We start from the raw sequence: 27,372 nt of genomic DNA on the forward strand, positions 1-27,372 counted from the left end.
AGAGAAGGAACATGGGATTGGCAGGCTCTGGGCTTTCTCAAGCTACTGTTTTGTTTTGTGCTGAGGCTTTCAGGTCAGTTTGCAGCAGAAAAGTTGAGGCATTTGTATATGAGGGTGCTCTCTGAGCCTACAGTACAAGTGGGGTCTGAATGAAACCGGTCGGACAGAGCAAACTGGGGATCATGAGTCTTAAGCTTGCTGGGCCAGTAAGTAGAGTAAAGAGACCTGTAGACTTTGTTCAATGCTCGGGCTATTATGTGACACAGAATCATAGACTATCAGGGTTGGAAGGGACCTCAGGAGGTCATCTAGTCCAACCCCCTGCACAAAGCAGGACCAATCCCCAGACAGATTTTTGCCCTAGATCCCTAAATGGCCTCCTCAAGGATTGAACTCACAACCCTGGGTTTAGCAGGCCAGTGCTCAAACCATTGAGCTATCCCTCCCCCCCTTACTGTAATTATGTCCCTTGCAAGATTGTCCCAGCTGACATACTACTGACGGCTCAGTGTAGCGCTTATTCCAGGTGGGAATCAGCAGCAAGCAAAGATTGTTTCATTGAGTTAGGTGTGTTTATCAGGAGACCCACAGCTGCCAAATGTCACTAGCTCATTTCTTCAAGCGTAAAGTGGCACAAGAGGGCTTAATAATTGGGGCCCAAACGGAAATGGGAGAAATTTGGCACTTATTCAGCTACTGCGATGCTGCATCCCCAAAAAAGCAGGCACAATTTGATGTGTGCGTTTCTATTTTCCCATTGCTTTAAAGAGCTCGGGCTCTTTAATTTTAGAGCCTGTTTGATGGAGGCAGGAAAGCGAAAACCCTGGGGATGTTGTCAATGTGTTTTAAGCATTGTCTGTAGGCAGCCTGTCATCAGAACATGAGTCATGAGCAGCCAAAGGAAAATGTCAGTCAGTCTGAGTGACAGAAATCCTGAGACATGAGTTTGCAATAAGCAAAAAAAACCTTTAAAGGGAGCTTGGAGTGGAGAGAGTTTCAGCCATTTCCAAAGAGCCCGCTTTCCTATTGAGTCCTCTGCCCTCTCACATGTGCAAGGCAGACAGAAATAGTTGACTAGATCTATTTATTAGCCTGATAAAAGTTAGAAAATCTATCAGATGCCTATATCAAGGCCCCTCCTTGCAAGCAGTCCGGGGCAGTGACATAGTGAGTAACTGAGCCCCGCCTTCTGGGGAAGAGTGCTGGGACTCCTACCAGAATGCTCTCCAAAGGAATTGCTTTGCAGATTTGCTTTTTTATGTTAGCTAGGAGGTCCTGGACTTTAAGGTCTCTCGGCTGGGAAGGAGAAGCTTTCTTCTGTCCTGTGTCTTGACTGCGTGTCTATTCCTCCTGCCCTGCTAGCCTCAGGGACTCTGCCTGCAGTGCCTCCAGCTTCGATTCCTCCTTTTTCAAGAATCTGCCTCCGCTTGTAGCTTTCCCCAGCAGCAGAATGAAAGTAGCCTTGTCAGTTTCACAGCTGCCACAGGGGGTTCTAAAAAGCAGATGTGTACCTGAGAAGAGTCTTGTACAGACCTGAGACCAGTAGCTGAGGTGCTGGATCTGTCTGCAGAGCCCAGGAGGCATTGCTGCACCCTGGTCACATTGGAACATTTTCTTCACATCACAAATACCAGAAATGAAACATTTGTTGGTCCTGAAAGCTTCAGTCCTGCAGAGCTAGCCTCCTGCCACCGCACCAGGGGAAGTCCTGCCTGAAAGTGTGTGCAGTGGGATGCATCCCTCTCACCCCCCCAAAGTATGCTGCTCCTGGATAGGTACAACCACCCAAACAAGTGTGGGAAAACACTTTACTTACAAACCAACCTACTTACCCAGCCACTTCCTATGGCCATCTTGTGGCTATCACTGCTTTGTTTGTGTGAGGGTGCGCACACGCACACCAGTTTCTCCCTCTCTTTCCCCTGGTCCCAGCTGGGCATCTTCTGCCTCCTTTCCCAGGGAGGCCATAATCCTGTTTGCCAGCTCAGTTGTTTTTTTGGGATGGCGGCAATGTCACAAAGCCAGCAATGCCTCAGGCCTTGGCAGGGATTGAAGCTGCAGGGCTGCCAAGGTGAGCAAGCCCTTGAGCCCCTCTCCAGTAATGGTCAGCTACTACCAGAGAGCTGATGGAAACCGGGAGGATGAGTGGATTTACACAGTGCTCAAAAATAGTGCTGCTTTGCTGTCCATGACGGACCATAGTCGCACTGCGAGAGGTGGGGACCACTGCCTTATACAGCTGCAAAACAGGAGCTTTCCAGTGATGTAAAATGTTCTCTGCTGGCTCTCTCAGCTCAGGATACTGGTCAGTCTGACCACCAGCTGGCTTTCCTGCTTCCCTCCAGAACACATTTCAGTTCCAGCAGGATCTGTGCACCTCTGTATCTCATGTGGCTGAAGGCAGGCTGTAACAGGGTGCTGGCTAGGAGAAATAAACCAGGCCCCTGTTAGCCCTGTTCCAGAGGAAGAAGGGTATTAGTTGGGCTGGCTGAAGGGCCACGCCCTAATTACCAGAGTGGATCCACCTGCAGGTCTGGGTAGCCAGCCTGCCCTATAAAGCTGGCTAAGAGACAGGAAGCAGGGGGGAGACAGGAAAGGGAGGAGCATGGGCTCTAGATCTCTGCTGGCTGGGAAGCTAGTAGTCTCCCAGAGTGTTGGTCCCTGTAAATATCTGTAAATAAATCGTGGTGGGAACGGACACAAACAATAAAAGGACACGGGTGCTGCACTTCAGTTGGTCTCTGACTGCGTTTGTGGAGGGGTCAGGAAAGGGCGCTGCTACACAGGCTTTAATATACCTTCCAGCCCAAAAGGCTTTGTTGCTGGCAGCCAAGGCATCAGAATTGGGGATATTAGTGTGGGGGAGGGGCGATCAGAACAACAGGATTTTAAGGCCTTGTGATGTGCAAGGACTGGAAATGTTCCAGAGTGATAAATCTGCCTTAATCAAGTATCACGTGGCCTTTCAGAGCCCCAGTGTGTTCTGCAGAGCTGTGCTTTAATGCTGCTTCGCTTGTGTGTTTGGGATCTCGCACCCTGAGACACACAGACTGTGGTGAGGGTGAGTGATAGCAGCATAACTGCACAGCAGTGTAATTGCTCTGCACGTAGGCACTGTGTTCCTGTGCACAGCAGCAGCTGTCAAGCCTATCTAAGCATGTACCCTGCACACACGACTTCTCGCTGGGAGAGCAGCGTCGAGGCAGCTCACCAGAGCTTTGTAGTTTTATAAATGTTTTGTTCGGCCTGCAAGGATGCCAGCTCCTTGCACCCAAGCTTGCCTTTGGGAGCAGGTGGGGGATAGCGCATGATAGTTATCTCAGTCCACATTGACTGGGCAAGCTAGGACCGGGCCATTTCTTGATTGGTAAAGAAATGTTTGAAGTCTACTGGTGCTGGGTGCAGGGATTGCTTAGCACAGGTCCTGTCTGACACATTGCATTCAGTGGGGAGGAGGTCTGATGGGAAATGACTAAGTCTCTGAGAGTTTCTCAATCTGAATTTATGTATCCTGTCTGTCACTCTGGCTGCATATCTGCCCTCAGACCCATGGGTCTCAGGGCTGCCCAGGGCAAGGCATTCCAAGTGCTATGTGAGCATTTCCTTTCAGAGAAGGAGAAGCGAGACTGCCAGTCTATCATAGACACACTGAGGGAGACTGTGGATGTTCACAACGCCACCATCGAGTCGCTCCAGAAAGCCCTGTGTGAGACAGAGATGCTGTGTTCCACTCTCAAGGTACCTTCCTCCATGGGCAGTGTACATCTGATCTGCCCCATTTCTGGCTAGGGTTACAGTCTCACTGGCTCGTCCTCTGGGTCACACTGTCCTCAGGCCTGTGCAGAGAGGACAGGTGGCTCTGCGCTTGGAGGTCTAAGTTCTGTTCCTGGCTCTGAAACCAGCTTCCTGTGTGGGCCCCATCTCTCCAGATGTGAAGTGGAAGAAGAGCAATGGGGCTGCGTTCCCATTTAAGACACTCCTTTAACCTTGTCTGAGCTCCTTGACGAGGTGGTGCTATAGAAGAGCCAAGGGGGCAAAGGGGTAAGGTTCTCTAGGGCAGCAGTGCTATTTCAAGGCGATGTCTTTCAGTTCTAACACACATCACCCTGGGACAGTAATTTCCTGAGGTACCTCCCTTGGACCCGTGCACCTTGGAAGAGGTGAGATATTGGGGAAACAATACACTTATTGAATGAATCTAAAGCAGTTGGAGTACTTGACGTGTTAAGACATTGGGTCTTCTCTGTGCTTAGCCTAAGCGATTTGTGGCTGGGGTGGCTTGTTAGAATCCTGCTTAAAAACAGCATTCCGCTCAAGGCCAGGGAATGAGGGTCTGGCTTGTTGATGCAGTGTCAGTATTGATCTTCCATCGCATCAGTGTGAATGCTCTCTTAGGGAGCGAGACCCTGTTGAGGACTAACACTATTACCCTGCATTAAATCTTTCTGTAGGCCTGGTGGGGTTCAGTGTGAATTAGTTAATGTTAATTAGTGATTTCTGCCTCCACCCAGGCAAGTTAATTGAAATGTACAGAGAGAAAGTTACAAGCTTAGGCTGGGTTGGACCAACCATTGTGCTGCTGTCAAACCTGTTCTGTAGTCAAGCCACTAACAGGAAATAATCTGTGTGTGTGTGTATATGTATGTGGTGTCTTTATGTATATAATCATAACTCATGAGTGAATAAACCAGGACAGGGATGGGATGGCCACTTCCCTGTGATGCCCCCCAGGGAAACTGATCTAACTTAATCATAGTGATTGGTCTTAGCTGCTGTTTAATTGAGATGATAGTGCCATAAATTCCACGTATTGGGGGTGCACTTTGTCTGCCACTGAGTAAGATGTGCTTCACCAATTGTGAGTGCGGAGCTGCATTCTTAATGCACCTAGGTTAAATAGAAGAAAAAAGGTGAAACTGTGAAAATCACTCTTCACCCCAAGGATACCTTATCCCTTTTTCCCTGGCTTTCATGTTTTTCAGTAGTTTTATAGGTTGCTGGGGTGTTCCAATGAACAGAATTTCTCAGTGAGGCTTATTAGCATTTCCTGGTCATGCAAACACTTCAGTTGCTGTAAAACTCTAAATCGGGGTGTGCTGTTGCAGCTGATACAAATGAGCCCTTCCCAAGATGATTTTGCTTTAGGTGATTGGGTTTGCTGCTAGGTTTCCACCCTCCTCCCCCGTCTCCTGGGCTTTCCCTACCCCAGATTCAAGGGGAGACTCATAACCTATCTTTCCTCTGACTGTAATTACTCTCTGACATGTGTGAAAGCCCCTCCAGTGTAATCTGGGAACATTGGAAGAAAAGGCATCATGCTCATTGCATCTTCTCCTCTTGAAAGTGTGTGAGATCTCCCAGCAGAGTTCTGTGCACTGTTTCTCCTCAGGCTGTTTAAAGCATAAGGCTTGGAGCCTCTGCTATGCTGTTGCAGGCCTTTCTAGCCATGGCAGAGGCCAAATTCACCAGCTTCAAGCCGGACCTTTCTTCCACTAGCACTGCATCAGTTACTGATGAACCTGCTTGGTGCCTCGGGACCACAGTTGAATGCCAGAGGGGCAAATATGGTCGCGTTGACAGTTCTGGCCAGGGAGTCTGAGAACCGTGTATCATGCCAGTTTAGAGCAGTGCGAGGGAAGTGGAAACAGTAGTGCAAATGTGGTGGAGAGAGCTGGCCAGGAGCGGCAAAAGGTGGCACTGGTATGAGAAAGGTAACCATCCTAGCCAGGCAAGGTGAGACCTTGCAGAGGGACAGTGGCATCTCAGGCCTCCTTTTTTATGTAGTAACGTGGTGAGCCAGTGGGAGAGTCTGAGACTGAATGCATATTAAACCCCTCCAGCTTCCGTCGAGCAGAGAGGACACTGTCTTTGGCCAATCTTCTCTCTGGAGTCAAATTAAACAGTGTCTCATTGAAAAGCAGTCAGGAACCTTTGAAGCTGATACGTTAAACTGTCCAGGCAGATCAAAGCTTAGGGAATGAATACAGGTGAACTGAAAGTTTGTTTAAAAAGCCATCTGATCCCCATGGGAGCCCCTTATACACAGTAATATTCAGTTGATCCTGCACAGGCCATGTCCTACTGCCAGTCATTTTGAGAATACCAGAAAACCAGGCAGCACCTTCAGACAGCTCCAGATGCCCCTCCAGTGTAATCTGATGGAGATGGACCATGTTGGGTTTGTCTTGGTAAAGTGTCTGAGAACTCCCAGCAAAGCCCCATGCAGGATTACTTCTCACATCTGGTAACAGATGGCAGTTCAGCAAAATGGGAGGGTTAGTGCAGCGGGAACAGGGAGTGTCTGAATGGGGAGAAGGCTGCAGTAACTGGAGACTTCCCTATGGAGCTTTGTCGCTTTCTGAACACGGAAGGAGAGGGTCACATATGACTCTCCACAAATAATCCTAGTGGGAGCAATGGAATCGGGCAGTTCATGGACTGAAGTATCTGATGGCCAGCATTGAGAATTTGCCATGTGTTGGGAGCTGAGTGGGAACCTATGGGCACCTTGCTCCTGGGCTGTTAAAGATGGTGAGAGCTTTGAGGAGCCTGACTGCTGAGCAGGTTGTGCAGGTATTTCAATGCATACGTGCTAGCTATATGTCTCCATAGGAGTCCCTATCTCCCATTCTAACTGCACAAATGTGCCTATCTGTGTCTCAGAAACAAATGACGTACCTGGAGCAGCAGCAGGAAGAAACCAAAGGTGCAAAAGAGGAGGCCCGAAGGCTGAGAAATAAACTGAAAACCATGGAGAGGTTAGATACAGGGCCTCTGCTGTGTATGTATATGTGGGCTAGGGCAAGCATGCTGTTCAGTGGTCCGAGACACTTACTTTCTTAGAGGTCTTGCGCAATAGTTCTGAATGCTACCAATGCAGAGCTACTTGGGTTCAGCCTCAGTTCCTGGTGCAGATGGAAATGTCACTGCTGTTGCACTGTTGAGCTGGGGTTTGGGAACCTCCTGCATCAGTGCTGGTGTGTCCTCATTGGTCCTGACCTGTCCAAACTCATCACCACCTCTTCCCTCCCCGGCACCTCCAGGCAGTTATTTGCTCCCTAAACAATAACATTTGGCACTTAGCTAGAGCTTTTCATCCCTAGCACTGGGAGCTTGGCTTACAGGTGGGGTAACCAAGGCATGTAGATATTGATGTGAATTGCCCAGGGACAATAACAAGGAATAGAGCACAGGAGTTCTGACTCCCAGCCTGGTGCTCAATCCACTATAGCACAACTGCCTCCCCCCCCAGCCCTTTGCTAAGCCATTGCTGCCCCACTGTTCCTCCCAAATAGCCCAGCTCACTGAGGGGCAGCTAGTGGGCAGCTGTAGCTTCCATCCCAGTGTGTCACTGCAGTGGGGGATCAGCACACTAGTGGCCCAGGTAATGACCCAGCACTCCAGCTCCTTTCCCAGCTCCACTCTTCATGGCTGTGTGGGAACCTGACAGGATGTGTCTGTTTCAGGATTGAGATGCTCCTGCAGAGCCAGCGCCCGGAAGTGGAGGAGATGATCCGTGATATGGGAATAGGGCAGGCAGCAGTGGAACAGCTTGCAGTCTACTGCGTCTCACTGAAAAAGTAGGTGCTGAAAACTTGGCAGTAGACTTGTTTGTTCCATCTCTTTGATATGTATATATAGAGCTCCCCCTGCAGGGTACTGGAGAAAAGTAAAATGGTTTAGCTGCTGTGACTGCCTGTTTGTTACTACACTGGGCTTTGACTGACAGAATCAAGGCAACTTAGATTGGAGGCTGCCACTCGGAAATTCTTCCACTGATACTGTGGACATATGCATTGCTATACGAACAGCTTTCAGAGCAGTTCAGTGCACCTAGGTGGTGATTATTGAATGGCAGTTGATGGAACAAACCATTGACATACTCCTGGGATGGTGGCACAATCCCTGAATTTCTCATTTATGCGGCACATAGTACTTGATAGCAGTGCTGCTATGGCTCCGATTGTTCAGCTTCCAAGTTTTTGCCATACTTCTCTGCGCTGGCTCCAGCTCCTACACAGAGATCCTTCTGCTCATGCATCTTCGCCGCATCTTCGCCAGCTCCAATCTAATGGCAATTCAGTGATCACGATTTTATATGGCGCTGCCAGGCAGAATGATTGCACCTGCATTGTAATCAGTAATGAGCTTGCATGGCAAATATCCCTAAGTGCCTCTGAACTTCACTTCTTAAACAGTACTACATGCGCCCCTTCAGAAAGAAGGCTGCATGGCCTCCCAGATCACATCCCCTTTCCATCTTGCAGTCAGGGACTTTCGTTTTTGCCCCTTCCAGTCACTTGAGCGCAGTCTCCATCTAAGCCTGTTCTCTGACCTGCCCAGTGCTGTGCTGGTGATTGCCATGCTGCAGTTTAGTGTTTGTTTATCCAGCGTTGGCTTCTCCCCAGTGGGGACTCTTGTATAAACAGCCTTGCACCTAAAGTAGTTCTTCGAGTGATTGCTCATGTGTATGCCACAATAGGTGTGCGTGCTCACCACATGCACCAGTGCCGGAAGTTTTCCCCCAGCAGTACCCGTAGGATAGCGCCCCTAGCAACCCCTGGAGTGGCGCCTCTATGGCGCGGTATAAGGAGCGCTACGCGCTCACCTCGCCCTCAGTTCCTTCTTGCCGCCAGTGAAGGTGCATCAGAACTGCTCTGCCCCAGCTTGTCTGCAGCTTTCCTCTAGAACTCTTGTTCGTTCGTAGTAGTAATACCTGTAGGTGAAGTAGTTCAGATTAGTGTTAGTTTAGTTTAGTGTGCCCCAGGCTTTAAGTCGTGCGACACTTGCAGGCGGCCGATGCCAGTGAGTGACCCGCAAGTGGACTGTTTACGCTGTCCGGGGGAAACCCATCTCAGTGATCGCGGCAAGATTTGCAGATCTTTCAAGCCTCGGACCAAGAAAGAAAGTGACATTCGGCTCCGAGCCATTCTGATGGAGTCTGTGTTGACCCTGACTCCGGTGCGCTGCTCCGAGTTGGCACTGGGTACCGCAGCGTCGGTGCGTGGCGACACTTCAGTGACTTCCACGAGTCAGCACCTCTCCCCGCCTGCAGGGCACGCCAAGAAGGCTAAGAAGAGGTCTTCTCTGCCGAGGCACCGGAGCAAGACTGGGGGAGAGAGTAGACCCATGTTGGGCAGTTCTTGGACCCTGTTGGCCTCCAGGCCTCCGACTCCGCCACTGTTGGCTCCCCGGTCCAGAGGCAAGCCACCGCTTGGATCGCCGCAGTCGCCTCCTGGTCAGTACCATTCACAGTCGAGGGAATGTTCCTAACACCGTTCACTGCTCAGCGCCCGTCCCGTGCATAGTCCACGCCGGTCACCGTCGACACCCACCAGGTTGTCTGACTGGGTTCCGACTGACAGGGGTTCCAGGCACCGCTCCACCTTGAGGGACCGTAGACCTTGCGAAAGGAGCAGGCCCTGTCAAGACCAAGACAGACTGCACTTGAGGTCCTCATCTCCAAGAGGCTACCGTAGCCCGTCGCAATTCAGGTGTCGACGCCATTTCCATTCTTCATCTCGCTCCAGGACACCACCGCGGCACCGCTCCCGCAGTCCCAAGTGTCGATCTCCGGCGCCTCACCAGCACGGGTCCGCCCTTCAGAGCCAATCGCGAAGCAGCTGCTACTGGCGGTACCATTCCTCTACATCGGGATTACGGTCTCATGGTCGGCACCGTTCCCGACACCACCGCTTCTCCCAGTCCAGGGACAGCGGCCTCCCTTCGTAGTTATCAGTTGATGGGACAGGCTAGGCAGACTGAACAGCCTGCTCCGCTGGTGCCACTGCACTGAGCTCCTTGGCCGGCACCATAGTACCAATGGGCCCTGTGGCCCCCAACGCAGCTCCCGGTAGGGGCTCGCTCAGTGGCCGGAGCCTCAGAATGACCATCAGCCTCCCTTTCCCAGCCTCCCAGAAAGGAGTCGGTGGGACATGCATCTTCGGTTCCGTGCCCAGAGGGCGACCAAGTGGTAGGACCTCCGGTACCAGTGGGTACGAAGAGTACCGCACCTGCATCCTCATCCTCCCCTGATGAGGCGATTACGGCCCCTCCTCCCTCTGTTCTGCAGGAGGACTCTAAGGCCCACTAGGAACTATTGAAAAGGGGTGGCATCAAGCCTCAACCTTCAGGCTGAAGAGGTGGAGGAACCCTCAGACTCCCTCTTCAATGTCCTATCGGCCTCGATACCGGGCAGGGTGGCCCTTCCACTCCACGAAGGGGTGGCAAACCCCAGCTTTCTTGCCTCCCATCTCTAAGTGGACAGAACGGAAGTACTTTGTGCCCGCCCAGGGGCATGAATACCTGTACACCCACCCTGCCTCCAACTCCCTGGTGGTCGAGTCGGTCAACCACAGGGAGAGGCAGGGCCAACCAGCCCTTACTCTGAAAAATAAACATTCAAGGAGGCTGGACTTATTTGGGGGGAGAGGTTTATTCATCCTCGAGTTTCCAGTTAAGGGTGGTGAACCATCAGGCTCTCCTGAGTCGGTATGAGTTCAATTTGTGGGGCTCTCCACCCAAATTCGAGGACTCCCTCCAGGAGCATTACAGGAAGGAGTTCAAAGCTCTGATGGAGGAGGGTACAGCGGCTGCCAGGGGAACCCTGCAGACAGCGTCAGATGCTGTGGATACAGTTGCAAGGTCCATGGCCTCCGCAGTGTCCATGGTCCAGTGTCCAGGTATCGTGGCTCCTGCTGTCTGGGCTGTCCAGTGAGGTGCAGAACTCCTTGCAGGACCTCCCGTTCGATGGCAAGGCCCTGTTTGCAGAACAGATGGACGTGAAGTTGCATGGCCTGAAAGATTCCCACACTACGCTCAAGACACTTTGGTCTCTATGTCCCAGCTCCGGCTAGGCCCAAGTTTAAGCCTCAGCAGGCTCCCACCCAGGCCACCCAACCTAAATACGAGCCCCTTTATAAAAAGTCATGGGACTATAAGAAATGCCCACAGAGGCAGTCCCGGTCTGCCCCCCCCCCCCCCCCGGGTCCTCCAAGGGTAAACAGGCGGGGAAGCGTCAGTTTTGACGGGACACCCGGAGGAGACCGACCAGTTCACACCAGGATCCACCCACAATAAAGCTTCCCTTCTCCAACCAGTTGTGTGCTTTTCTCCCGGAGTGGTCATGGCTGACTTCGTACCGTTGGGTGCTCAACACCGTATCCCAGGGCTACACCCTCCAGTTTTCCTCTACCCCACCCAACCACCCTCTGTCCCCATCTCTTCTGGGGGACCCCCTCTCACGAGGCCCTGCTAGAGCAGGAGGTGGGGCAGCTCCTTGGCTTAGGAGCGGTAGAAGTGGTGCCAGCGGAGTTCAAACACAAGGGGTACTACTCCCCCTATTTCCTTATCCCGAAAGCCAAAGGGGGACTCAGGCCCATCCTGGACCTCTGAGGCCTGAACCAGTACATGGTAAAGCTCAAGTTTCACATGGTCTCTCTGGCCTCCATCATCCCCTCCCTGGATCCCAGGGACTGGTATGCCGCCCTCGATCTGCAGGACACATACTTCCACATTCATATATTTGAGGGGCACAGGCGCTTCCTCTGTTTCACGGTTGGGCAAGAGCACTACCAATTTACGGTCCTCCCATTTGGACTGTCTACTGCTTCCAGGGTATTCACAAAGTGCATGTCGGTGGTGGCGGCCTACCTTAGACATCATGGGGTCCAGATCTTCCCCTATCTGGACCACTGGCTGGTGCGGGATCACGTGGCACTCCTCCGATCCTGACTGGTCAAGGGCATCTCCTGTTCGCAGGTGCGGGATCACGTGGCGCTCCTGTTCACGTGCGCCACACTGGGCCTGTTGGTGAACGACACCAGGGCCACGTTAGTCCGGGTACAGCGCATAGAGTTTATTGGGGCAGTCCTGGATGCGACGTTGGCCAGTGCCTCCCTCCCACCGGACAAATTCGAGACCCTGAAAGGGCTCATCGACACAGTCACAAAGTTTCCCATGACGACAGCCAGAGCTTGTTTCCAGCTCCTGGGTCACATGTCGGTGTGCACATATGTGGTTCGCAATGCCAGACTCAGGATGAGGCCTCTCCAGCTCTGGTTGGTCTCGGTGTTCTCCCAGGCCAGAGACAGGATGGACAAGGTCCTCACTGTGCCCGAGCCAATGATCACCTCCCTACAATTGTGGTCCTCACTGGGGAACATGCTCCCCGGGGTCCTGTTCAGGGGAAGGCCACCGACGGTGGAGCTGGTGTCCGACGCATCAGACCTGGGGTGGGGAGCCCATGTGCGGGACGATCAGACCCAAGGTCTGTGGTCTGCGCAGAACCTTGCCCTGTATATAAACGTCAAGCAGCTCAGGGCGATCCGGCTGGCGTGCATGGCCTTCTGCTCACACCTGGAGGGCAGAGTGGTCAGGGTTCTCACGGACAACATGGCCTCAATGCTTTACATCAAAAGGGGAGGCAGGGCCCGCTCCTCTGCCAGGAAGCCCTCAGGCTGTGTGACTTCTGTATCGCCCACGATATTTGCCTACAGGCCTACCACTTAGCGGACGCCCGGAACTCACGGGCGGATCGCCTGAGCCGAGACTTCTCCTCTCAGCACAAGTGGTCTTTACACCCAGAGGTGGTGCACAGACTTTTCCAAGAGTGGGGAACTCCTCAGGTGGACCTGTTCACGACCCGGCAGAACTGCCGGTGTCCCCGGTTCTGCTCCAAGCGGGGACTGGGAGTGGGCACTATCTCCGATGCCTTCCTACTATCCTGTTCAGGCCAGCTTCCCTATGTCTTCCCCCCGATCCCACTGATTGGTCAGGTCCTGGAAAAATTAAAGACAAACAGGGCCCAGGTCCTCCTGATTGCCCCGGTGTGGCCCAGGCAACATTGGTACGGGACCCTCATGAGCCTGGCAGTCGCCCCGCCGTTGCCGACCTGCCCAGACCTGCTCTCCCAGGACCTGCTCTCCTCCACCCCAACCTAGCTGCACTCCACCTCACAGCGTAGCTGCTCAATGGTTAGGCCAGGAGAAAAGGACGTTCTCAGAAGGGGTTCAGGCATCCTCTTGGAAAGCAGGCGACCCTCCACGCGTTGAGCCTGCTTGGCAAAGTGGTCTTGGTTTTCCCGATGGGCGTCTGAACGAGGCATTTCCCCCATGGCTGCCCCGATCCAGCTCATTTTAGACTACCTCCTTCACCTTAGAGCCCAGGGCCTGGCGCCCTCGTCCTTCAAGGTGCACTTGGCGACCATATCAGCCTTCCACCCACAGGGGCACACGGTATTCTCTCATGCTATGACTGGCCGATTCCTTAAGGGATTGGATCGTCTCTTCCCTTACATTAGTCACCCCTTTGAGCCGTTAGCTACATGCTCCTGGTCGCACTTCTCATGGAAGGTAGCCTTCCTGGTGGCGATCACGTCTGCTAGACGGGTCTCAGAACTCAGGGCCCTGACCTCCAAGCCCCCGTACACGGTGTTTCATACAGATAAGGTCCAGCTCCGCCCACATCCTTCATTACTCCTGAAGGTGGTCTCTGCCTACCACATGGGTCAGGACATTTTCCTGCCAGTCCTCTGCCCCAAGCCCCATGCGTCCAGTGAGGAACGCCGCCTCCACGCACTTCACATGAGACAGGCTCTGGCCTTTTACCTGGAACGGACTTAGCCTTTCAGGAAGTCTTCGCAGCTGTTCATCACCTTGGCTGAACGCATGAGGGGTTTGGTTGACCGATCTCCACTCAGAGGCTCTCCAACTGGATCACCTCATGAATCCGTACCTGTTATGACCTTACGGGAATCCCTCCGCCGTCTATTGTGAGGGCACTCAACTAGGGCGCAAACTTCGTCGGCTGCCTTTTTAGCCCATGTCCCCATTCAGGACATTTGCAGGGCTGTCACATGGTCTTCAGTTCACATGTTCACCTCGCAGTATGCGATCGTCTCCCAAACCAGGGAAGATGCCGAGTTTGGCAAGGCTGTGCTCTGTCCCGAGAGTTTGTGAACTCCTACCCACCTCCAACAGATATAGCTTGGAATCACCTATTGTGGAATACCCATGAGCAATCACTCGCAGAAGAAAAGAGTTACCTTTTCCGTAACTGGTGTTCTTCAAGATGTGTTGCTCGTGTCTATTCCACATCCCGCCCTTCTTCCCCTCTGTCGGAGTTGTCTGGCAAGAAAGAACTGAGGGTGGGGGGAGCACGCAGCATAGAGGTGCCACTCAAGGGGTTGCTAGGGGTGCTCCCCTACAGGTACTGCTAGGGGGAAAACTTCTGGTACCGGTGCATGTGGCGAGTACGCACACCTATTGTGGAATAGACATGAGCAACACATCTTGAACACCAGTTACGGAAAAGGTAACTCTCTTTTCTGCAGCCGTGGAGCTGTGAATCAGGTATCTGCAGGCAGCATGTGATCACTGACTCCAGTTAAGAACTCTATCTCAAAGCCCAGAGTGATTGTAGTTTGGGCTCTTTCCAGGGAATATGAAAATTTGAAAGAGGCTCGGAAGGCGTCTAGTGAGTTGACTGAGAAGCTGAAAAAGGAGCTGTTTTCTGCCAATAATAAGGTAAGGAAAGTGCAGGGAGTTGCACATCAAAGGTGTCTGGGTGATCTCTGTTCTGTACATGTTGTGACAAAGTTCCTCCTCTATCTTGGTGGGTCCTGCACTTATTGGCAGATTTTCTTGCCTCAGAGATTCACCATGTGGGTTGGGGAACAGCCCAGAGACCTTCCCCTCTGGGAGAATCCACAGTCCAGGTCAACTGGGAGGTTTGGGGGGAACCCGGGCCCGCCCTCTACTCCGGGTTCCAGCCCAGGGCCCTGTGGACTGCAGCTGTCTATAGAGCCTCCTGTAACAACTGCATGACAGCTACAACTCCCTGGGCTACTTCCCCATGGCCTCCTCCAAACACCTTCCTTATTCTCACCGCAGGACCTTCCTCCTGGTGTCTGATAACACTTGTGCTCCTCAGTCCTCCAGCAGCACACCCTCTCACTCTCAGCTCCTTGCACCTCTTGCTCCCAGCTCCTCACACTCGCACCACAAACTGAAGTGATCTCCTTTTTAAAACCCAGGTGCCCTGATTAGCCTGCCTTAATTGATTCTAGCAGCTTCTTCTTAATTGGCTCCAGGTGTCCTAATTAGCCTGCCTGCCTTAACTGGTTCTAGCAGCTTCCTGATTACTCTAGTGCAGCCCCTGCTCTGGTCACTCAGGGAACAGAAAACTACTCATCCAGTGACCAGTATATTTGCCCTCTACCAGACTCCTGTACCCCACTGGTCTGGGTCTTTCACATAGTCCAACGATAGCCTCTGCCCTTTGCTCACAGTAAGCGCTGCTCCTGCCAGCCAGCTGTATCAGTTACTCTAGCCACTGCTTGGTAAACTGAAAAATTCGTCTGGTGCTTCCTTGTGCTTGGAGCACGTGTTTGAAGAGCTCCACTGATTGGTCAATCTGTTATCCTAAGCTGTTAAAGAACCAGGTAAATCTCTCTCTTCTTTACAAGTCCAGAGCTTGTAACAGAACAAATGCTATAACTAACCTCTGATGAAATGTTCTGCCCTCTTGTGTATAGGGCATTTGTGCCCTGCAGCAAGCTACCATCCCTTCCCTATATAGCTCACTGTCTGAAATAGGTGCTGTTGCAAGGTGTGCTTGGGGGCTAAAGTGACATTGGTAATGTTAATTTGCTGTTGGGTATCCAAGCAGCCGTGGTCTTCCCAGCCCTAGTGATCTGGCAGGTCCTGTCCTGGCCAGTGGCATCCCTTGATAATTTGGTTGAGGTTTGTAGCTGCTGACCCAGACTGGAGGTGGGATTGAGTAGCGACTTGAAACTTGTACCCGACTGATGAAGAGGCACAGGAGGAGTGCATTGCCAAATAGGAATCCCTCGGCCCTCCAGTGTCAGCAGAGCAGGTGTATTGTGATTTTGAGTGGCAGGGATTGAATACAAGCTGCCCTTGAATAGGAGTAGCCAGGGGTATGTCACCATACCACTGAAGTCCCATAATGTCATAGTCCAAGGTCCTAGAACAGAACTACTTTCCTGAATTAGTGAAGTTGCAGTGACTGGCATGTTTGTGTTGTACTAATGCTGATGCAGCAAAGCTGCTGTCCCTGTGGGAGTGGTGAGGCCCCATCATCACCGTCCTCCAAGGTGGCAATCCTGATTCCCTTTGATCTGATGTGTCTCAAATCCTTTGGAAACTCAAATGATTGAACCAAAGTGCAGCTGCTGCCACCCATGTGTTAAACCATGGAAAAGCTGTCACCATTGGGCCTGAAACCTCAGGAAATCACCTGTGAAACTTCTCTGCTGGAGGCTGGGTCTGAGATAAACCACCATGGGATTCCCAATGCAGGCGGCTTGAGGGAATGAACAGGCATGGCTTGCTTACTCAGGAGTACGCCAGCGATCTAGGCCAGTGGTTTTCAAACTTTTTTCCTCGTGACGCAGTTGAAGAAAAATTGATACCCATGACCAAACATAATTATATTTTTTAACTAGCGTTTTCATAAAATCATAATATTGCAATACATTCCAGCTTAACCCACTTTACATAACTAACACTAGACACTAGCCTTAGTAAGGGAGGTGGCCCAGGGTAGGGCAGAGGGTGGGGTGAGGGGTTCAAGGTGCAGGAGTGGGCTCAGGGTTGGGGCAGAGGGTTGGGATGCGGGGGGGGAGGGCTCTGGCTGGGGGTGTGGGCTCTTCGGCCAGGGAAGAGGAGTTTGGGGTGCAGGCAGTTAACTCCGGGGGAGGGACCTGCGCCTCTGCCCCTCTCTCTCTCTGTCTCTCGGCCAGCAGCACAGAGCTCCGGGGGAAGGGGCCCGTCTCCTGGCCTGGCATGGAGCTCCAGGGCCAGGGGAGAGGCCTGCAGCAGCCCTGCAAGCCCCAACTTGCTCCCCTCCCCAGTTCCCCCCACCACCCTACCTTTCTCCTCTCCAGGTCCCTGCTGCGGGGCCCTTTAGAGCTGCTGCGTGGCAACGATCGTTATAATTTAAATCAGCAGCGCCTGACATTCCACAACCCAGTACTAGTTCGCGACCTGTACTTTGAAAAACACTGATCTAGGTGATCTAGAGTGGCTGCCCTGTGTCTCCACTATGGCGAGTTAAATTCTCAAACAGTAGGGCCTGAAAGTTGACTGGGAAAGATAGCTTGTGCTTACTGTATACCTGATATGTGGTTGGGATCTTTACCTACCACTGCACTGTTGAACTGTTCTTACTCTGCAGCTGCAGAAAACATTCTTGGAGTTGGAGAAGATGGAGGAGGAGTTAAAAAGCACCCAGAAGGATCTGAGTAATGCAGACAAGGAGATTATGGTGAGATCCTCCACTCCTCAGCCTACAGTAGCTGGTAGCAGTCCATGGCCTACCGCTGCAGAGCCAGGACTTGTGCCAGCTCTAGCTGGACACCTAGCTCACTGTCCATACCTATTCTGTCGCCTCTCTCCTGATCCTCTCCCCTGTGATGCAGCCTGTGTGCTTTCCTGGGCAGGAGGATGCAAACTTCCTCTGGCACAGACTTCCCATTTCCTCATCTGTGCTCTTTTGTTGTTGTTTTTTCTTTTCTTCAGAGTTTGAAGAAGAAGATTGGAATCCTGCAGGAGACCCTGAAGGAGCCGTCTGTAACCAGCGAAACGCTCAGCCGACTGGTCTTCGAAAGGTTAGATGGATGTATTCCCTGGGAATCAGTGTAGTGCACGTAGAGGCATACTGGGTGCTCTACAGACAAGGATAGGGATGAGATCTTGGCTCCAAAGAGCCTTCCGCCTAAATCGGAACAGAAAGCTTGGGTGTGGGATGCAGCAGAAAGCAGTAGCTGAGGGTGAAGTGGGGCAGGCATTGTGGTAGCCTAACCTTTGTTCCCTTCAGGTGGCTCTGCACATTCACATTCCATACTGCACTGTCTGTGATGCCTGACCTTGGAACCTTCTTCTAGCAGGGTCATCTAGAGCTCTCCCGCATCTCGTCCATCCTCTGTGTCACTGACATCCTGACGGCAAGACTGGATGGGGTGGAGCGCATTCGCCACCTCACTTCCTTCCAACTCTGGGCCTGCATGGATGTGAACCTGGCCTGGCTCTTTGGAGCCTGAGTCATTCTCTTTTAGAGAGCTAGTGTTAGCTTTGTACTATAGTGAGTGTGTTTCACAGGTCTGGTGGACTCAAAGAAGCAGAGGAGGTTGGGATTTAGGAGGTGCATTTCCTGCCCAGCTGGCTTCTCAGCATCTGACAATCACATGTGTTCCCTGGGAGAAGGGTGCTCGCTTTCTGGGTGTTCGACTTGTCAGACCTTCGCTCTCAGAGCCCTCAAGGACAGGGAGACTTGTTTGTAGCTCCTCCTTGTCAAGGAAGCTCTCCATGCTAGACCCTTTGGATCCCATCACTCCTCAGATCCAGGGTCTAAGAAACCGGTTTTTGCTCCTCTCATTTTCAGTGGCTCCCAGTGATCGAAGCTTTCCAAGAGGCCATAGACTGTCGGGGCCAGATTGGGTTCCTGCAGCTCCCTCAGTCAAGCCTCCGAGGCTATGCATGTCCATACCGAAGACCACGCAGTGAGATCCGACTGCCCTAATTCTGGAAGAGAGTTCGAGAGACAGTTCGGCCATCCTCACTGGTCCCGTACCTAGTGCCTTGTAGATACCCAACCCCCATGGCACTCCTCCTGCTGCAAGACCAGGGTCAGTTCTGAACTCCACTTCCAGATCCAGGAAGATGGATTCGATGATTGTGTCAGAATCAGGGCCATTGATGCTTTCATTTCCGTCTGTCCCATCACCAAAGGGAAAGAGGCATAGGGACAAAATGGCCACTGCATCAAACTTTCGGATCCGTCTGATTCTCCCAAGACCACTACAGTTCCAAAGCTGTGGCTTCAGTCGTGTGATAGGAAGAAGAGATCAGAGGGCTCTGCTGGTTCTTCCTGTGAACACGTTATGCTTCCTCCTCCTAGGACCCTTATAGGGTCACCACAAAGAACTGGATCTCCATACTCTCCTCAAGATCAGCAGTTATCCCTGGTACATTCTATGTCTGATATGTCTGGATCTTTACCAGGAGGGAAATAGAGGAAGAATGCAGACACCTGTGGCTTAATTCATACTATCCTATAATCCACCTCCAGCAGGCATGTTCCTGAACCCTAGTTGCTGGGGGAACTGGTTGTCCTGTGGCCCATCGCCTTATGGGGGGCTACCTCAGGACTTTTGCTATTATCATCTGTGTAGGCAGAGAGGTAATTTTTCTTCTGCAAAGGATCTGAGAGTCAGAGATCCTCAGACTGACACTACAGATGGTGAGGCTGGAAATGCTGTCTGAGGAGGAAGATGAAGAGGTAGCTCCCTTCTTTGAGTAGTAGCATTTGGAAACAGATTATTAACCTGATTTATCACCAGATGAATGTGGGGGTGGCTTCAGCCTCCTCTCCTGAGGATGCTACACAGTTCCACAATTTAATGGATTGTATGGTATCCACTGTAAATTTTCCTGCAGTGGCTGTGGAAGAGACTTCTCACCTTGTGTTTGATATCCTTGAATGCTACTTCAAGGAGTAGAATATCCCTATCTATCTTAGTTGGTTTGTTACAGCTGGCTAAATCCCTGTGGACTTTGTCAGCCTGTTTCTGAGAAAGCTGACAAGTTGTATCAGATACCCTCTGAGGGGCACTCCTACTTCCATACCCATCCTATCCCTAAGGGCAGGGCTAAGTCAACCTAAGTTACGCAACTCCAGCTATGTGAATAGCTGGAGTCGACATACCGTAGGTCAACTTATTGCAGTGGGTTGACAGGAGAGCAATCGGCAATTGACTTAGCAGGTCTTCACTAGATCCGCTAAATCAACTGCATATTGATCTCCCAGTAAGTGGAGACAAGCCCTAATTCCCTGGTGGTGACTGCTGCCAGTCGCATGGCAAGATCTGGACAGCCACACTCCACTGCAGCCAACAAGGAAGGGGAAAGGATTGAGTCGTTGGGGAGAAAAGTTCTGTCCATCGTCCCTCAGTATTAGGGCGGCAAATTATCAGGCAGTCATGGCCCACTTACAGGAGAAGATGACACTGTTTTTACAAGTCTTACCTGATGACAGAATAAGGTTAGCAAATGCCATTTTAATGGAGGGCCAAAATGTAGCCACGCACTCCTTCTGGGCCTCCTTTGACTCTTCAAATTCTGCTCCCAGAGTACTGGCTTCTCCTGGGGCCATTAGGAGGCATGCATGGCTTCGTTCGTCTCCTCTAGCTCTGGACACGAGGAGTAAGCTGGAGGATCTCCCCTTCAAAGAGGGAGGGTCTTTTCAGAGAAAAAACAGCTGAACTGCTGGAAATCTAAAGGATGCGAGATTGACAGCCGTTTTCTGGGTTTGATTCCCTTCTGGGCCTTCTTTCCAGTGTGGGACATGTTAAAAGAACAGGCTGACCTAGAGGCGGATTGAGCAGACAGGCTTCTTTATTGCGGTACTTGTTCCCCTTGACCCAATTGTCGAGTAAGCACTGGATTATTTACAGCACACTCTTTTTATCTACATTAGTATGTAAATTCCTACATTTACTACAACACCCCCAAAACCCTTATGGAGTAATATGAACACCCATACAATGTATATTGATAACTCTATACTGAATATAATTATTCCCGCCCCGATTACTGTTTACAGCATTAGCATATTCTATAGATAATGTTTACTTTGAAGATACACTTCTTCACTATAATTGCAGTCATGAACTCCCTGGATCAGCAGTTTGTAGGGCAGGGAGCAAGGGGCCATAACCCCGAATTCACCTGTGTAGCTGGGAAAGGAAGGGAGGGGGAGATAACACTACTTTACCCAAAAGGTATTCTTTAGATCCCCACATTCCTCAGGCAGCTGTGACTTATCAAACCCTTGACAAGGAGAAGGGAAGGGTAGCCCTAAATCTATCAAGCACAGAAAGATGCCTGCACTTCATCTATCAAGCGCAGAAGCGGTGCTTGCCCGTGCCTTTACTCCTTGATACCATTTCTGTTCACCAGCAGTTTCCTAGTTTTCTGCTTAACCCTTACGTATCCCAACAGGACACAGTCCCATGCCAACCGTATTTTTCATCGAATCAGAGACGTCAACCATGGCAACAGCCGGCAGCCTTCCAGAGTCAGCCTAGAAAGAGGCCTTTCAAATCAAGGTCTAGCTCTAACCAACCTGCTTCCTCATCCATGTCTTCAGCTCAGAACAAGTCTGAGTTTTGACGAGATGATTGAGAGTTAAGAACCAATCTACCCCCTTTTTTGGAGACAGGCTACACTACTTTCTCAATGCATGGAGGCAAATTACATCAGACCCCAATGGGTGCTAGAGAAAACAGAAAGGGGCTATGCCATATAATTCGAAAAATTGCCTCCCCCCACCCCTTTCCCCTACATTTCCCTCTTAAGGGTCCCCTCTCATGAGACTATTCTTCTTGCAGAAGTAGAAAAGTTGCATCTGATAGGAGCAGTCAAGGAGATCCCTGTATGTGTGAGGGGTCAGGGCGCTTATTCCTGTTACTTTCTGGTACAAAAAAGGATTGGAGGTGGGAGGGTCATCCAGTACCCCCCTGAAGGGGTCTGAACGAGTACATTTTTGGAAGCTTCAGTTCTATATATTGACTTCAGCCTCCATAATCCCTTCTCTGTAGGTCATGGATTGGTTCACAGCTCTTGACTTAAAGGATGCATGTTTTCATATATTAATTCATAATAGTCATCACAAATACTTTTGTTTTGTGGTAGCCAGACACCACTTCCAGTATGGGGTGATAGAATTATAGAACATCAGGGTTGGAAAGGACCTCAGGAGGTCATCTACTCCAACCCCCTGCTCAAAGAAGGACCAATCCCCAACTAAATCATCCCAGCCAGGGCTTTGACAAGCCTGACCTTAAAAAGCTCTAAGGAAGGAGATTCCATCACCTCCCTAGGTAACCCATTCCAGTGCTTCACCACCCTCCTAGTGAAAAAGTTTTTCCTAATATCCAACCTAAACCTCCCCCACTGCAACTTGAGACCATTACTCCTTGTTCTGTCATCTGGTACCACTGAGAACAATCTAGATCCATCCTCTTTGGAACCCCCTTTCAGGTAATTGAAAGCAGCTATCAAATCTGCCCTCATTCTTCTCTTCTGCAGACTAAGTAATGCCAGTTCCCTCAGCCTCTCCTCGTAAATCATGTGCTCCAGCCCCCTAATCATTTTTGTTGCTCTCTGCTGGACTCTTTCCAATTTTTCCACATCCTTCTTGTAGTGTGGGGCCCAAAACTGGACACAGTACTCCAGATGAGGCCTCACCAATGTCGAATAGAGGGGAATGATCACGTCCCTCGATCTGCTAGCAGTGCTCCTACTTATACAGCCCAAAATGCCGTTAGCCTTCTTGGCAACAAGGGCACACTGTTGACTCTCATCCAGCTTCTCGTCCACTGTAACCTCTAGGTCCTTTTCTGCAGAACTGCTGCCTAGCCACTCGGTCCCTAGTCTGTAGCAGTGCATGGGATTTTTCCGTCCTAAGTGCAGGACTCTGCCCTTGACCTTGTTGAACCTCATCAGATTTCTTTTGGCCCAATCCTCTAATTTGTCTAGGTCCCTCTGTATCCTATCCCTACCCTCTAACGTATCTACCACTCCTCCCAGTTTACTGTCATCTGCATACTTGCTGAGGGTGCAGTCCACGCCATCCTCCAGATCACTAATGAAGATATTGAACAAAACCAGCCCCAGGACCGACCCTTGGGGCACTCCGCTTGATATGGGCTGCCAACTAGACATGGAGCCATTGATCACTAGCCGTTGAGCCTGATGATATAGCCAGCTTTCTATCCACCTTATAGTCCATTCATCCAGCCCATACTTCTTTAACTTGCTGGCATTGGGTGCTTCCATTTGGCCTCTCCATAGTGTCCAGAGATTTTACAAAGAGCCTCTCTCTGGTAGCAGTTCACCTGGGAATCAAAGTATTTTTGTTTACCCCTTCTTGGACAATTAGCTACTGAAGATTATTGTGTATGTGAGGACCTGTTACGCCATATTGCTCTGACAACCAGTCCCCTTTCAGACCTTGGGCTTCTTCTCAACCACCCAAAGTCAATTCTATGCTCTGTAGAAGCTCCATACCAGACTCTGTGGAAGAGCCTTGCTACTGGAGGACAGATGTCTTCAGATGAGCCAGTATCTATTAAAAATTCAACAGGATCCTACTCAGAGTAAAATTATTTTGGGGTCTCATTGGTCTTGTGGCAGCCACTACTTATGTGACTCCGTTTGTGTATCTGAGAATGAGACCTATGCAGTACTGAATGTCTACAGACCAACTTGGGACAGACTTCATATGTGAATCTCCATGCCTCAGAACATTGTAGTCGCTCTAGAATGGTGGTCAGTCAGAATGTGTGCGCTCAGTGGTAGACTGGATCCATCTTTGATGGGAACTTCAGATGCATCAAACATGGTTTGAGGGGGCACATCTGAATCATTTGACAGTTAGAGGGTGTAGTAGAGAGAGTCTGGAGCACTGAGCTTGGTGCAAGATCTGAGGCCTGAACCAGAGGCTGTGAACCAAAGTCAGGCCATGTATTAAAGCAGATGGTTACAAGTTTGCTGTCCAGTATGTGAACGTGGCGAAGCTTTTGCTAGTGTACTAGGCACTAGATATTTACATAAATATATTCTAGCTAGTACAGATACATTCCAATCTAGTGTAAGATAAAATGGTTTGACAAATTAATGATTAGGGATGTTCTGTCCAAAATATCAGGAACCAGGGGAGGTAACAAAAGGATGTCATGAAACTTGTAAGGTGGTACATAAATTGTGTATCCCAGTTGTTAGTCTATAAATGTCGGGCTGAGACAATCTTACCTTAACCCTTTGTCCGGCATCAGGGATAGCAGAAAGTCACATTGCTGACTGAGCTGGTCCCTTGTAATGGGCATATGTGCGTTAGTGTGTACCTGTAGTATCTATGGGGAACTTGTACCATGCTTCATTGATAATAAACCTGGCCAAGTGCCTTTGCCGCCGGACTGAGTCTGTGTTCTTTCTGGATAGTTCTATCAAGGTCTGCTGGATCAGCTACCTGCACAGAGCTGGGACAGTGAATGGAGAGAAAACACACACGGAAACCAGCTGACAACAGAGGGCACTGGTCTTATTGGGAAAGAAGTCTGCAAATCAACATGTTGGAATTGAGAGACTTGGTCCTCGCATCATTCCTCCCTTGCCTACAGGGCAGGGTTGTACACGTGGTGATGGACCATACAGCAATATCAACAAGTAGGGGGATGCTCACTCCGCTCTTTTGTGTGTAGAGGCTATAAGTGTATGGGATTGGCATGTCCTTCACGATGTCTATTCTGTGGCCCTGCATCTGGCAGAGGAAAGCAATGTAGTCCCAGACTTTCTCAACAGAGGCAGCTCTCAGATGCATGAACAGTCCCTAAGGACCAGGTGGTTTGGACCATATTCTTCTTCAAGTGATTGCTCGTGTATTCCACAATAGGTGTACATGCTCGCCACGTGCATCGGTGCTGGAAGTTTTTCCCCTAGCAGTACCCACAGGGGAGCGCCCCTAGCGACCCCTGGAGTGGCACCTCTATGGCGTGGTATAAATTAAATTAAATTAATAAATTAATGGAGATATCCCATCTCCTAGAACTGGAAGGGACCTTGAAAGGTCATCGAGTCCAGCCCCTGCCTTCACTAGCAGGACCAAGTACTGATTTTGCCCCAGATCCCCAAGTGGCCCCCTCAAGGATTGAACTCACAACCCTTGGTTTTAGCAGGCCAATGCTCAAACCACTGAGCTATCCCTCCCCCCCATAAGGGGCTCTGCGTGCTCCCCTCGCCCTCAGTTCCTTCTTGCCGCCAGTGAGGGTGCATCAGAACTGCTCTGCTCCAGCTTGTCTGCAGCTTTCCTCTTGAACTCTTGTTCGTTCACAGTAGTAGTACCTGTAGGTGAAGTAGTTTAGATTAGTGTTAGTTTAGTTTAGTGCGCCCATGTCAGGGAATGCCCCGGGCTTTAAGTCGTCCGACACTTGCAGGCGGCCGATGCCAGTGAGTGACCCGCACGCGGACTGTTTACGCTGTCTGGGGGAAACCCATCTCAGCGATCGCTGCAAGATTTCCAGATCTTTCAAGCCTTGGACCAAGAAAGAAAGGAACATTCGGGTCCGAGCCATTCTGATGGAGTGGGCGTTGACCCCGACTCCGGTGCACTGCTCCGAGTCTACACCGGGCACCACAGTGCATGGCAACCCTTTGGTGCCTTCCACCGGTCGGCACCACTCCCCGTCCATGGGGCACGCCAAGAAGGCTAAAAAGAGGTCGTCTCCACCAAGACACCGGAGCAAGACGGGAGGAGAGACTAGACCCACATTGAGCAGTTCTCAGTCCCTGTCAGCCTCCAGGCCTCCGACTCAGGTTGAGCCGAGTAGCCCAGCCCATTTGGCACAGGCTTCCCCAGATGTCCGGGTGCCTTCCATGCCAGAGGCCCTGCAAGCGGCCCGGGACGTTATGTCTTTGCTGGTACCAGGGGTACAGCCACCATTGGCTCCCCGGTCCAGAGGCAAGCCACCGCTTGGATCTCTGCAGTCGCCTCCTGGTCGGTACCATTCGCGGTCGAGGGAACGTTCCCAACGCCGTTCACCACCCAGCGACCGTCCCGTGTGTAGTCCATGCCGGTCACCATCGACCCCCCACCAGGTTGTCTGCCTGGGTTCCAACTGCCAGGGGTTCCAGGCACCGCTCCGCTTTGAGGGACCGCAGACCATGCGAAGGGAGCGGGCCCCATCGAGACCAAGACAAACAGCACCAGAAATCCTCATCTCCGAGAGGCTACCGTAGCCCGTTGCGATACGGGCGTCGACGCCGTTCCTGTTCTTCGTCTCGCTCCAGGACCGTGCCGTGGCATCGCTCCCGCCGTCCCGGGTGTTGATCGCCAGCACCTCGCCGTCATGGATCTGCCCACCTGAGCTGATCGCGGAGCAGCTGCTACCGGTGGTACTGTTCCTCCATGTCGGGATCACGGTCTCATGGTCAGCACCATTCCCAATGCCATCACTCCTCCCGGTCCAGGGACAGCGGCAGGTCGTACGCCAGCCCGGCCTCCTTTCGTAGTCGTCAGTCGATGGGACAAGCTAGTCAGGTTGAACAGCCTGCTCCGTCAGTGCCACAGCAGGTGCAGTGACACCGGGCTCCTTGGCCGCCACCGTGGTACCAATGGGCCCCATGGCCCCCCGGTGAGGGCTCGCTCGGTGGCCGGAGCCTTGGAATGATCATTGGCCTCCCTTTCCCAGCCTCCCAGAAAGGAGTCAGTGGGGCATGCATCTTTGGTTCCATGCCTGGAGGGCGACCAAATGGTGGGACCTCCGGTACCGGTGGGTACGCAGAGTACCACGCCTGCATCCTCACCCTCCCTTGATGAGGCGATTTACAGCCCCTCCTCCCTCTCTTCTGCAGGAGGACTCTAAAGCCCACCAGGAACTGTTGAAAAGGGTGGCATCAAGTCTCAACCTTCAGGCCGAGGAGGTGGAGGAACCCTCGGACTCCCTCTTCAATGTCCTATCCGCCTCGGTACTGGGCAGGGTGGCCCTCCCATTCCACGAAGGGGTAGCAAAAATTTCAAATGCCTTGTGGCAAGCCCCAGCTTTCTTGCCCCCCCATCTCTAAGAGGGCAGAATGGAAGTACTTTATGCCCACCAAGGGGCATGAATATCTGTACCTCCTCCAACTCCCTGGTGGTCGAGTCAGTCAACCACAGGGAGAGGCAGGGCCAACTAGCCCCTACTCCAAAAAATAAAGACTCGAGGAGGCTGGACTTATTTGGGAGAGAGGTTTATTCATCCTCAAGTTTCCAGTAAGGGTGGCGAACCATCAGGCTCTTCTGGGTCTGTATGAGTTCAATTTGTGGGGCGCTCTACCCAAATTTGTGGGGCGCTCTACCCAAATATCCAGGAGCATGACAAGGAGGAGTTCAAAGCTCTGATGGAGGAGGGTACAGCGGCTGCCAGGGGAACCCTGCAGGCAGCGTCAGATGCTGTGGATACAGCTGCAAGGTCCATGGCCTCTGCAGTGTCCATGAGAAGGGCATTGTGGCTCCTGCTGCCTGGGCTGTCCAGTGAGGTGCAGAACTCCTTGCAGGACCTCCCATTCGATGGCAAGGCCCTGTTTGCGGAACAGACGGATGTGAAGTTTCGCGGCGCGGAAGACTCCCGCACTATGCTTAAGACACTTAGCCTCTATGTCCTGGCTCCGGCTAGGTCCAAGTTTAAGCCTCAGCAGGCTCCCACCCAGGCCACCCACTCTAAATATGAGCCACCTTATAAAAAGTCTTGGAACTATAAGAAATGTTGGCAGAGGCAGTCCCAGTCTGTCCCCCAGCCTGGGTCCTCCAAGG

General features: G+C 51.6%; 1 protein-coding gene across 11 annotated transcripts in view; it reads left to right on the top strand.

Annotated features, from left to right (window-relative positions):
• The window catches only part of TRAIP (TRAF interacting protein), a 59,055-nt gene that overhangs the window by 19,227 nt on the left and 12,456 nt on the right, over positions 1–27,372 (top strand). For all 11 annotated transcript variants that reach the window (XM_065551436.1, XM_005289335.5, XM_065551440.1 and 8 more), the window contains 6 exons: positions 3,611–3,738; positions 6,664–6,758; positions 7,467–7,580; positions 14,438–14,525; positions 17,200–17,289; positions 17,544–17,632. In XM_065551436.1, the coding sequence (XP_065407508.1) occupies positions 3,611–3,738; positions 6,664–6,758; positions 7,467–7,580; positions 14,438–14,525; positions 17,200–17,289; positions 17,544–17,632 (604 nt within the window). The remainder of the gene's footprint in view (positions 1–3,610; positions 3,739–6,663; positions 6,759–7,466; positions 7,581–14,437; positions 14,526–17,199; positions 17,290–17,543; positions 17,633–27,372) is intronic.

Source organism: Chrysemys picta, chromosome 7 (assembly GCF_011386835.1).
Source record: "Chrysemys picta bellii isolate R12L10 chromosome 7, ASM1138683v2, whole genome shotgun sequence".
Classification (NCBI taxonomy): Eukaryota; Metazoa; Chordata; order Testudines; family Emydidae; genus Chrysemys; species Chrysemys picta.